We start from the raw sequence: 13,292 nt of genomic DNA on the forward strand, positions 1-13,292 counted from the left end.
CGGAGGTTGCGGTGAGCCGAGATTGTGCCATTGCAACCTCCGCCTCCTGGGTTCAGGCAATTCTCCTGCCTCAACCTCCTGAGTAGCTGGGATTACAGGCATGCACCACCATGCCCAGCTAATTTTTGTATTTTTAGTAGAGACGGGGTTTCACCATGTTGACCAGGATGGTCTCGATCTCTTGACCTCGTGATCCACCCGCCTCGGCCTCCCAAAGTGCTGGGATTACAGGCTTGAGCCACCGCGCCCGGCCCGAATATATTTCTTAATGTGAGATGATTTAAAAAGTTATAAAGCCACAGCTCTGTAACTATTTGCTTTGGAGGTAGTTTGAGTATCTGAATTCCTGATATTTTTGTGTTTTGAGGGACAGAACAGGGAGCTAAAGAGTTAGGATGCAGGAGTAAAAGAGCAACTTTATTTGAATCTTCAGTGATTAACCAGTAAAGTTGAGATGGGATTTTACTCATTAAATAGTTTTGGATAGTTAAGGCAGAATTTGTTTTGTGGAGGTTTTGAAAGCTGTTTTAACCAGAGGAAGAAACACATGTATGTGTCACAAATTTGTAGATGCATTTACTGAAAATGTTGTGTATATGGTTCAGTGAATATAACATACGTGATGCTTAACATAAAGCTATCTGAGAAAATATTCTTTCTGATTCAAGACTGGAAAGATCTACTTCAAGTAAAATCAGCTATTCTGGCATTGCTTAGGGCAGCTGTTTGTTTTTACCAAAAATGTAGGAACTAAAGAAATGAAGGTCTTTGGACTTTTGGGCGAAGAGATAGTCAGTAGATTTTTGTGTTTTTGTTTTTTAATATCAAATGGTTTTCAGGAAAGGTTATATAAATAAGCATCAGGTGTTTACGTTTAAGAAATTGAATTATAGATGTTGACTTAATGTCTTTTTTTTTTCTTTTATTTCTTTCAAAGGTTTGGGCCCCACGGTATCCCTGTGACAGTATTTCCCAAAAGGGAATATAAGGATAAACCAGAAGCCATGCAGCTCCAAAGTAATACATTCCAAGAAGGGATGGAAGTCAAGTGTGAAGCAAATGGTGCTGTTCCCGATGACCCTTCTCCTGTCCCGCCTCCAGAGCTGAGCTTGGCTGAAAGCCTGTGGACTTCCAAACCACCACCTCTCTTCCATGAAGGAGCACCTTATCCTCCCCCTTTGTTTATCAGGGACACATATAACCAATCAATACCTCAGCCACCTCCTCGGAAAATTAAGCGACCTAAACGAAAAATGTACAGGGAAGAACCCACTTCAATAATGAATGCTATTAAATTACGACCCAGGCAAGTTCTGTGTGATAAATGTAAAAACAGTGTTGTTGCTGAAAAAAAGGAAATTAGAAAAGGTAGTAGTGCAAGTGACTCTTCTAAATATGAAGATAAAAAACGGAGAAATGAAAGTATAACTACTGTGAACAAAAAACTGAAAACTGACCATAAAGTGGATGGGAAAAACCAAAATGAAAGTCAGAAAAGAAATGCTGTGGTTAAGGTTTCAAATATTGCTCACAGCAGAGGCAGAGTAGTAAAAGTTTCTGCTCAGGCAAATACATCAAAAGCTCAGTTAAGTACTAAAAAAGTTCTCCAGAGTAAGAACATGGATCATGCGAAAGCTCGGGAAGTGTTAAAAATTGCCAAAGAAAAGGCACAAAAGAAGCAAAATGAAACCTCTGCTTCCAAAAATGCACATTCAAAAGTCCACTTCACACGTCGATATCAGAATCCTAGCTCAGGTTCCCTTCCACCCCGGGTTCGTTTAAAACCACAGAGGTACAGGAATGAAGAAAATGATTCTTCTCTGAAGACAGGACTTGAGAAAATGCGGAGTGGCAAGATGGCACCCAAGCCCCAGTCTCGCTGCACCTCTACCCGCTCAGCAGGTGAGGCCCCTTCAGAAAATCAGAGTCCCTCAAAAGGCCCTGAAGAGGCCAGCAGTGAGGTTCAGGACACAAATGAAGTGCATGTGCCTGGTGAGCAGGATGAACCACAGACATTGGGCAAAAAGGGCAGCAAAAGCAATATCTCTGTTTACATGACCCTAAATCAAAAGAAATCTGACTCTTCCAGTGCTTCAGTGTGTAGCATTGATAGCACAGATGATTTGAAATCTTCCAACTCTGAGTGTAGTTCTTCTGAAAGCTTTGAGTTTCCTCCAGGCAGTATGCATGCACCTTCCACCTCCTCCACTTCCTCCTCTTCAAAGGAAGAGAAAAAGCTCAGTAATTCCTTGAAAATGAAAATCTTTTCCAAAAACGTCTCTAAATGCGTCACACCAGATGGCAGGACCATATGTGTAGGGGACATTGTTTGGGCCAAGATATATGGCTTCCCTTGGTGGCCAGCCCGTATTCTTACTATAACTGTGAGCCGGAAAGATAACGGCCTTTTAGTCCGACAGGAGGCCCGTATTTCATGGTTTGGGTCTCCAACAACATCTTTCCTTGCTCTTTCACAACTCTCCCCCTTTTTAGAAAACTTCCAGTCACGCTTTAATAAGAAGAGAAAGGGCCTGTATCGCAAGGCTATTACAGAGGCAGCTAAGGCTGCCAAGCAGCTGACCCCTGAAGTACGGGCTTTGTTGACACAGTTTGAAACCTGAACATGGACAGTAAGGTAGGCAAGACCATTGGAAGTCACCACAGATTTTCTAGTCGAGTTAGGGATAATTTCTGCAAAACAGCTTGGCCAGATTGGAGAGAGAAGTTGCACTCAGTTGGCTGGCTTTTTAATACTTACCTTATAGCCATTTTTAGACTGAGAAGCTTAAACTGAACATATAATCAATTTTTGTGTTGAGATTTTAGCAGTATTTTTCAGTTTTGAAGTCCAAAACCATCCCAAGGCATAGGAGCCATAGCCTCAACTGAATTGAATTTTTGTAGGGACTGTTAATTGCTATTTGTACCTAATACTGTATATATACATATATATACATATATATATATATATATGAAATAGAGCCTGTCACTATGTGACACAGGTTGCATATTTGGGATTGCAGTAAGGGCTTGGTGAGCTGGGGGAATAATGTGGATATTTAATGACTACTTGTTTTTTAAATAATGAACACTTAGCCTTTCTATGCACATAACGGTGTACAAGTTAGATGGTTAGGTGTTTGACAAACAGATGCTTGCTGTTCAGTTACAGACTGGGGAAATAGCCCAGTATTTGGGATTAAAACTGTCAAGACTAGATAGGTTTTAGTCATCACTGTCTTTTGTTCAGTGGGGATTTAATCAATACTTTCAAGCTTCTGGTTTGGGAGTGTAGATAGGTTTGATTTTGGATATGTAAATAGTTGATTGCTAAATTTGGTCAGATTTCTCCTGACTGGCTGTTCCTAAATTCTTAGGATATGTCCCAGTAAAATTACACTTTGTGAATTAATTGTCATTTGTGTAATTGTTGCATTTTGGATGTAACCTAATTTGATAATTAAAAAAAATAATTTCCGTTTAAGGTATCTGTTTGCAGGTCAGAAAATGAGAAAATGTAATTGTGTAATGCTCTGAAATGTAAAAAACAAAAACAAAAAAGCTGTAAATAAAATCAACTAAATCCAAATTATTTGTGTGTGTTTCTCAAAAAGCTTTGAAAAATTTCAAGATGGTAGAAAATTATTCTTTGTAAGAGTGTTTAGAAGAGATGAAAAATCAAACTTTTATTTTGCTATTTGCCCTATCAGGGAATATATTATCTGAGATTAGAAAACTTCAAATAATGAGAGACGAATCAGTATATTCTCAAAATAAGATTTTGTAGTATAGAGGTTTGATAATGCTTCTAGATTTGATATCCTCTTCCTGCCAATTTCTCATAAATGTGTGAATTTTAATTTTTACCCTTAATATTTCATCACATGCTTCCTTTTTTTACATTTGGGTAATTACAAGTGGTGCCTTCTCTTTGGTTTTCTGCCTCATGTATCACTGCTTTTGGGGCTAGTAACGTAGCTTACTATTTTTCTACATGGTCCATCTGTCCCTAAAATTTGATTTCTTATTTTCCAGTTTTAGCTCTGTATTATTAGTGAGAAATATATCTGATTGGCTGTGGAGGCAAGTTTATCTCAAGATTTTTAAAGTTGCTTTCATACTTTTTGTGTCTAACAACTTTCAGATAGTTAATTTCAAAACTTTTAGAAATTTAAGACTTAGCAGTTTTGTGGATTTCTAAATCCAGTTTGAAATATCTTAGTTACTGTGAACTCATAATGGAAAGATTAATGGAGATTGAAAATCAGTAGTCTTCTCAGCTTTCTTAAGGTTATGGACTGATTACAAATTTCTGCAAAAGCAAGTAGAATTTCTTCTGGGGAACTCAGTCAATGCTTTTTGATTATAATAAACACACAATTTAAAAATAGATGTTTCACTTGAGTAGAACATATTCTTTCCTGCAAACAGAAACAACTATACTTAAAAAATTATTTGATTGAAATTCACAGTGTGGTTAAGAAGTATAAGAAACTATCCTAAAATATTTTCCAAGTATTTGTTTCAGATTAATGAACTTGTTCATTCAGGTGTTTTTAAAAGTTTGAAATCTAAAGTTCAGAAAGTCTTAAAAGTCACCAAAATATGTAATTCCAAGGCTTTGTGTCCTGATCTGGGTGAGTTTTATCTTTTGAAGTGTACATTACTAATATGGTCAAGTGCTTGGTAAATGTGCTCTTGTGGCATAAACCAAATTTAATTTGTTTTAGAAGCCATGGGGAAAGAGAGGAAAACAAAAAATCATGATTGTTGACTGTAATAGTTTTGTAGAATACATCTTTGAGGAAAAGGTTGAGCATATCACAAATGATTTTATGCCAAATGACCCCTTCATTTTACGCTGGCAGTCTGGCATATTTCATTTGTAGTTTCAGTAGGGAAGCAAGTTTTAAAGAATCTCTATAATCTTAAATGTGTATTCTAAACACTAATCCAACAGCTATATATTAAACACTTTTATTCAAATGGAAATGTCTTAGGTAAATTTGTCCAGTATCTTCTGTAGGTGGAGATAGAGCTGAATTGGGTAGTTGTAGCCACTTTATATTTCTCTTTGAAATGACAAAAGAAGGCACTTATTCTTGATATGGAGATATCAGAAGTGGGTATTTTTTCCCCTTGCAGTGGGAATAAACTGGCTTAGACCAAATCTGTGGCATAAGAGTTGTGGCTAAAACACAGGATTGGCAAGGGGAGAAACCAAGTGAAGAACTGTTTTTATAGAATGTATTTATAGAAACTCTCAAAAATGTAAAGCATCAGAGTATTTTCTCCTTTTTACTTTCTAGAATTTATAGACCAGGAAGCTGACTAATCATTTGAAAGGAACATCCATTCAGATGTGGAACCAAAGATCAAATAATTAACGATGAGAGGCCAGGTGCGGTGGCTCACTCCCATATTCCTAGAAGTTTAGGAGGCCAAGGTGGGATGATCACTTGTGGCCAGGAGTTTGAGACCAGCCTGCGCAACATAGACCCCCGATTCCCCCCTCCATCTCTGCAGAAAAATAAAAATTTAGCTGGGCATGGTGGCACACACTTAGACAGCCCCAGCTACTTGCTTGTATCCTAGCTACTTGGTAGGCTAAGATCGCTTGAGCTCAGGAGTAATAGACTGCAGTGAGCTGTGATCACACCACTGCACTCCAGTCTGGGCAGGAATGAGATCTGTCTCTGAAAAAAACCATATACATCAGTGATATAGGGAAACTGGGATTCACTAGTCTGAAGCCTTTTTGCATGACTTCATAGTGTGTTCCTAGACAGTTTAGATGGAGAAAAAATCTGTAAGTAGTAATTGTAGATCAGTACTAAGTTGAATAGGCAGGAATTTTGATGTGTAAACAGACTGTAGGCAAAGGACAGGGAACTGATACTAAAATCAACTAAACGAATATATCTTCATTAGTGAGGCTGAGTATCTAAATTGCAAAATATTGAGTTACACTCCTATTTAAGCAGGTTGTACTTTTCTAAAAATTGGTTATGTTGAAGGAAAGGTCACAGTCTATAGAATAACTGAATTGGGAATCGGAAATACCTTGTCTATAATTTGTATCTAAAATTAGGTTTTCCCTTTTAAGTTGTGAATTTTCTATGGTCTGTGCTGCATGCTTTCACTTTTATTAGTACAGCTGAAGAGATGGATAGATGTCTAGAAAAATGAATGTTTTGATTCAGGAATTTGTGCCTAGTGATGGCTTCCAATAGGGAATTTTCCAGGGAGAATGAAGACCCAATTCCTAAGTTGGGGCAAATTTAGTTTTCATTTTGGTATTGTTCTAATATTTACAGCTTTTAAAACAATCTCTTAAAAACTGCTGGATATGGCTGGGCATGGTGGCTCACTCCTGTAATCCCAGCACTTTGGGAGGCTGAGGCAGGTGGATCGCCTGAGGTCAGGAGTTTGAGACCAGCCTGGCCATTGTGGTGAAAACCTGTCTCTACTAACCTTGTCTCTACTAAAAACACAAAAATTAGCTGGGCGGGGTGGCATATACCTGTAATCCCAGCTACTGAGGAGGCTGAGACAGGAGAATTGCTTGAACCCGGGAGGCAGAAGTTGCAGTGAGCTGAGATCTCACCACAGCACTCTAGCCTGGGTCACAGCAAGACTCCGTCTCAAAAAAAAAAAAAAAAAAAAAAACAAAACAAAACCGAAAAACAAAAAACATGCGGGATATAAGAGAATTCAGATATACAACAAGAGGCTGATGCTATGTCAATTTCCAGGAGAAAATAAAACATTGAGGGTGTGTTAGTTACTTTTACCTGGATCTGAGTTAGTTAATAGGCCCTTAATATCCAAATTTACAATTTGTGCAGATTTACTGTATCCTTCATTTAACAAATGAACAGGATTAAAAAATGAAAGCATTAGCTAATAATTATATGCTTTGTTGTGCTATTTTGAATAAGGGAATAGGAAGTTTAAAGTCACAGTGATATAGCTGATCTGTATATTTTTAGTTTTCCAGGGTATTTTGATGTCTTTACCATGGATAATTGACGCTAACATAAGAGAAACAACTCTTTGTCTTATTTTTACTCAAGTTAGAGACCTAACATTTAGAGATCCAAACAGGTTTTTTTTTTTTCCTATTTCTTGTGGCATTGCATGGAAATCATTTTCTCCTTGTTATTAACAGAACACTGTGATTTTTGTGTGTGTGGTATTTAAAAATTGTGGTTAAATAGATGTAAAATTTATCATCTTAATCATTTTTAATTATACAGTTCTGTGGCATTAAATATATTCACAACGTTGTTCAACCATCACCTTCCATCTATAATTTGATTTCGATAGAAATCTTTTAAATTTGGGATGTCACTTTCTAGAAGGTGTTGGAAATTAAGTTATAGGAGTGTTTTTCTTGGTCAGTGGTGTGGTTGGAATATGCTGCTGGCACTGCCCCACTTCCAGGATTCCTTCCTGATCAACCTGCAGTCCTATACAAGGAAATAACGGTTGCTTACAATGCCAATCGGTGCCCCCATTTTTCTTTATTTTTGAGACAGGGTTGCACTCTGGAATGCAATGGCAAGATCACAACCTAGACTTCCTGGGCTCAAGCAGTTCTCCCGCCTCAAGTCCCTGGCTTCCACCATAGCTGGGACTACAGGTGTGTGCCACCATGCCCAGCTAATTTTTAAAAAATGTTTAGTGGAGACAAAGTCTCCCTTTGTTGCCCAAGCTGGTCTTAAACTCCTGGGCTCAAGTGATCTTCTCATCTTGGCCCACGCAAAGTGCTGGGATTATAGGTATGAGCCACTATGCTCAGCCAGTGTCTCCATTTTTTTTTTTTTTTTTTTCAGACGGACTTTTGCTCTTACTTCCCAGGCTGGAGTCCAATGGCATGATCTCTGCTCCACCTCCCAGGTTCAAGCAATTCTCGTGCCACAGCCTCCCTAGTAGCTGGGATTACAGGCATGTGCCAACATGCCCGGCTAATTTTGTATTTTTAGTAGAGACAGGGTTTCTTCATGTTGGTCAGGCTGGTCTTGAACTCCCAACCTCAGATGATCCGCCCGCCTTGGCCTCCCAAAGTGCTGGGATTACAGGCGTGAGCCCCTCAACCCAGCCTCAGTGTCTCCATTTTAAGAAGTATAACTGACAAATTTTTAGGTGAATTAATGTGACTGCACTTACCTAGTAGTTAGTTGGTTTGGGTTAAAACTGTTCCCTTCCAGTAACATAAACTTTTTTTTTTTTCCCCATTTATTTATTTTATTGCATTTTAGGTTTGGGGGTACATGTGAAGAACATGCAAAATTGTTGCATAGGTACACACGTGGCAGTGTGATTTGCTGCCTTCCTCCCCATCACCTACATCTGGCATTTCTCCGCTTGCTATCTCTCCACAGCTCCCCACACCCCACATAAACTTTTATATCAAGGCATATTTGTTTTCCATTAACTGTATGGACATAAAAAGTGGAAAAAGAAAGTAATTTTCAAAAAATGTACCCGTATTATTAAAATATGGCAAAAAAAAAAAAAAAAAAAACAAACCTTTGAGGCTGAACATGGTGGCTTATGCCTGTAGTCCCAGCTACTCCAGAGGCTGAGGCAGGAAGATAGGGTTTCATCATATTGGTCAGGCTGGTCTCAACTCCTGACCTCAGGTAATCCACCTGCCTCAGCCTTCCAAAGTGCATGGATTATAGGCATGAGCCACTGCGCCTGGCCCCTAAAGCTTTGATGTTAAAAACAGATCAATTGCAAACTTGGTTTAAATGTGAATTAAATTTTTTTTTTTTTTTTTTTTTTTTGAGACAGGGTCTCATTCTCACCCAAGCTAGGCTGCAGTGGTATAATCATGACTCACTGCAGCCTTGACCTCCTGGGCTCAGGCGATCCTCCTGCTTTAGCCTCATAGCTGCGACCACAGGCACATACCATCACATCTGACTAATTTAAAAAAATTTTTGTAGAGACGGGGTCTCACTATGTCACCCAGGCTGCTCTTGAACTCCTGTGCTCAAGTGATACTTCCACTTCGGCCTCCCAAAGTGCTACCCAGCTAAATTTTTTTTTTTTCACATTTCTGATATTTTTGTAAAGGATCATTAAAAAGAAGTTGAAAACATAGTCATTATTTAAATATGGAAGTTTCCTTGTATCATATGAATGTGACAGTTATTTCCTTATACTGCCTTGAAAATCTGAGTTTTTTTTTTTTTTTTTAGAAAGGGGGTTTCCCTCTTTTTTCCCGGGGGGGGGGGAAAGGGCGATCTCCGCTCCCCCCCCCCCCTCCGCCTCCTGGGTTCAGGCAATTCTCCTGCCTCAGCCTCCTGAGTAGCTGGGATTACAGGCACGCACCACCATGCCCAGCTAATTTTTTGTATTTTTAGTATAGACGGGGTTTCACCATGTTGACCAGGATGGTCTCGATCTCCTGACCTCGTGATCCACCCGCCTCGGCCTCCCAAAGTGCTGGGATTACAGGCTTGAGCCACCGCGCCTGGCGGAAATCTGAGTCTTAACCAGAAACCTTGATTAAAACTTCTCATAACTTTTTCTATCCTGGTTGTCAGAATCTACAAGGAAAAGCCAAATACTTCATAGCTAAAATGTTAGCCTGTTACAATCACACTTTTTCCTCTTCTCAAATAAAAACCTTGTAATTATAATGCATATTGGGAGGCTGAGGCAGCTGGATCACCTGAGGTCAGGAGTTCGAGACCAACCTGGCCAATATGGTGAAACCCCATCTCTACTAAAAATACAAAAGAAAAATTAGCCAGGCGTGGTGGTGGGTGTAGTCCAAACTACGGAGGAGACTGAGGCAGGAGAATCACTTGAACCCAGTAGGCAGAGGTTGCAATGAGCCAAGATTGTGCCACTGCACTCCAGCCTGGGTGACAGAGCGAGACTCCATTTCAAAAAAAAAGAAAAAAAATGCATATCAGGTTTTAGCAAGGGCTTACTTTCTTTTTCTTTTCTTTTTTTCTTTCTTTCTCTCCTTCTTTTCTTTCTTTTTCTCTTCCTTTCTTCCAGAACTCCTTCCTTTTTCCTTCCTCCCCTCCTTCCCTCCCTCCCTCCCTGCCTCCTTTTCTTCTTAGTGTCCCTCATTTAGATTCACTTAAAAGCTACTGAAAAGGCCTAGGAGTGTCAGGTAAAATATTCTAGATCTTTTTGATTGCGGAAAAATTTTTTATAATGTGAGTGTCATCGACTTGAGTGTAAAAGATAGAAATGGATACTTAGGAGTATATATATAACTTTCCAGTGATGCAGGTGAGTTTAAGCATTCATTTAACATTTTTAGGACCAGGTGCCTTGGGTCATGTTTGTAATCCGAGCACTATGGGAGGCGAGGCAGGAGAATTGTTTGAGCCAGGAGTTTGAGACCAGCTTGGACAACATGGTGAAACTCTGTCTATACAAAAAAATATGAAAAAATTAGGTGGGCTTGGTAGTGTGTGCCTGTAGTTCCAGCTACTTGGGAGGCTGAGGTGGGAGGATCACATGAGCCTGGGAGCCTGAGGCTGCTGTTAGCCATGATCGTGCCACTGCATTCCAGCCTGGGCAGCAGAGTGAGACCCTGTCTCAAAAGAGAAAAAAAAAAAAAAAAGCAGTTTTGCAACAGCAGTGCTTAATAGCAGGATTTATTGAGCAAAAAACCATTCCCTTTCATGTTTCAGGCACATGGCTCAGCGTACAAGCTCTTGAGCCAGACTTGCTAGATTCAAAGCCTGAGTTGGATCAGCCATTTACAAACTACGTAATCTTAGGCAGGTTACTCCAATGCCATCACCTGTGAAATAGGAAGAATAATAGTATCTCCTCATAGGGTAATTGTGAGAATTTAAAAGAATATTTAATGCAGTAAAAAAAATGTCTTGCATGAGGCTGTATACATACTTGCTATCATTACTACCACTGCAATCACTTTGTATTGCACAGCAAATTCTGGTAGCTTTTGATACTGTCTTTCTGCAACATGTACTCAGTATAAATGGAAATTTGTTATAACAATGTTATTTGTTCCTGAAAATTTCAAGAATCATAGCATGATCATTCACAAGTCTCTGGAAATAGCATGAACTCATTAAGTTTAATAACGCATTTGTAGCGGTTAATTGACTCAAAGGTCATGAGGATTGTGGTTAAAGGAGACCTCCGTTAACACATTTCAACGCTTCCCCTGTTCATTTAACACACACATTCCAGTGATCTAGTGCTCACTTTCCCATTCTGCTCTCCCTTATGCCAAACACAGGGCCTGGCATGAGGAGAAGTGATTATCTTCTTGTAAACAAATGATGAGCAATTCTCATTCAGACACGTCCTAATGACCGATGGCCATCTCAGATGCCCTGCACATCCCATATCCTTCCCATGACACATAACAAGTATCTGAGCTTGTGGGGCTCAATGCAGTGGAGGTCCCATTAGGAGAACTTTACAAAGATGTTAGAACTACAAAGCTACACTTGTCAGCTTTCAGGTAAATTAGCTGATTTGCATAGATGGCGTGTTGCCCTGGAACTGTAGCATTTTATTATTTTAATGTTTTGCCATATGGTGAAAAAGTGGAGATTAATTTAAACATTTTCATTTTTATTGCTGCTTGTATGATTGAGTAGATTGTCTCCTCTTTCTAGGCGAGAAATGCCATACATTCCAAGGCCTTGATCTGTGTGTGGTGTGGCCATATTTTCCAGAGGATAGTCATTTTTACCCATGGCTCATTTTTGGGATGCTCTTAATCACAAATATGTCATCTCCCCCAACAGTTTAGTTTTTAGCAAGAAATCTGGCTGGGAGTGGCACATCTTGGTGTGAGTCCTGGTATGCTGGGAAGAATTACATGCAGTTTGTCTAAACTCTAGTAAAAGAGTTGGTTAGAAAAATAGCACTAAGGTTAGAAAGCCAGAAGAGCTATTGTAAGATGAGATACTGTTGATGCTTTTCCTGCTTGTTCATGTTGCATCATACTTTACTGTATTAAAATTCATTTTGAGTGTTCAGTGAGATAATAGTTACATGTCTGTGCTCGTTTTAGGTTTTTTTTTTTTTTTTTTTTTTTGAGACGGAGTTTCGCTCTTGTTACCCAGGCTGGAGTGCAATGGCGCGATCTCGGCTCACCACAACCTCCGCCTCCTGGGTTCAGGCAATTCTCCTGCCTCAGCCTCCTGAGTAGCTGGGATTACAGGCATGTGCCACCATGCCCAGCTAATTTTTTGTATTTTTAGTAGAGACGGGGTTTCACCATGTTGACCAGGATGGTCTTGATCTCTTGACCTCGTGATCCACCCGCCTCGGCCTCCCAAAGTGCTGGGATTACAGGCTTGAGCCACCGCGCCCGGCAAGTTTTTAGTTTTTAATTGTGGGCCTTCTTTAGGAGCATAAGCTCTACTTTTGTGCATGCTAGGAGGGAGATTGAGGGTTACCCTTTCCTGATTTGCCCCATTGCAGTTCTGCTGCTTCCCAAGAATAGTTGCCATTGTTGCACTTAAACTTTCTCTCAAAGGACAAAATAAGTAATTTCCGATGAAACTGCCACCTTTTCATTGGTCTATCCCTCCACTTACTGCATCACAGCTGGGTGTCCTTGGCTCTTCCTAATGGATATCCTGTACTAGTGGTAAATTTCTAAAGAAAAGCCTTGAGACCCTAAAAGCATTGAGGGGAAGATTATCTTCAACATTAGCACAAAAGACTCACAAGCCCGGCACTGTGGACCAGGGACTGGCTTGTTAATATTTTGATATTTCAGGGGGTTGCAGGTGAGGAATTACACAGGGAAAGATGAGTTCATTCCTTGATACATCTTGACTCCTTGCTTAAAATTGAAAAGGAGATTCTTTAGAATGATTGTTGAAACCTAACAAGTTTTACTTACGGAGGGAAAGGTTCAAAAGATAACTTCTAGTGCATTCAGCTTTCCTTATTCTTGTGTGATTGCTGTTGGGTTATAGTTAATGGTGTATTAAGTTTTTCCATGAACGGAAGGATAAATACCTCATTATTAAATCTCACCTAAAAAATTATTTTCCAGGCCGGGCGCGGTGGCTCAAGCCTGTAATCCCAGCACTTTGGGAGGCCGAGGCGGGTGGATCACGAGGTCAAGAGATCGAGACCATCTTGGTCAATATGGTGAAACCCCGTCTCTACTAAAACTACAAAAAATTAGCTGGGCATGGTGGCGCGTGCCTGTAGTCCCAGCTACTCAGGAGGCTGAGACAGGAGAATTGGTTGAACCCAGGGGGCGGAGGTTGCGGTGAGCCGAGATCGCGCCATTGCACTCCAGCCTGGGTAAC

General features: G+C 39.9%; 1 protein-coding gene across 8 annotated transcripts in view; it reads left to right on the plus strand.

The window, feature by feature from the left end:
• Positions 1–13,292, plus strand: part of PWWP2A (PWWP domain containing 2A) — a 52,943-nt gene that overhangs the window by 34,473 nt on the left and 5,178 nt on the right. For 6 of the 8 annotated variants that reach the window (XM_032259527.1, XM_032259532.1, XM_032259529.1 and 3 more), the window contains one exon: positions 938–4,748. In XM_032259527.1, the coding sequence (XP_032115418.1) occupies positions 938–2,621 (1,684 nt within the window). In that variant the 3' untranslated portion in view covers positions 2,622–4,748. Of the gene's footprint in view, positions 1–937; positions 4,749–13,292 lie in introns of those variants that run through there. The other 2 variants (XM_032259528.1, XM_032259534.1) reach the window with 1 other exon arrangement.

Source organism: Sapajus apella, unplaced genomic scaffold, assembly GCF_009761245.1.
Source record: "Sapajus apella isolate SASKATOON/1434 unplaced genomic scaffold, GSC_monkey_1.0 scaffold110, whole genome shotgun sequence".
Classification (NCBI taxonomy): domain Eukaryota; kingdom Metazoa; phylum Chordata; class Mammalia; order Primates; family Cebidae; genus Sapajus; species Sapajus apella.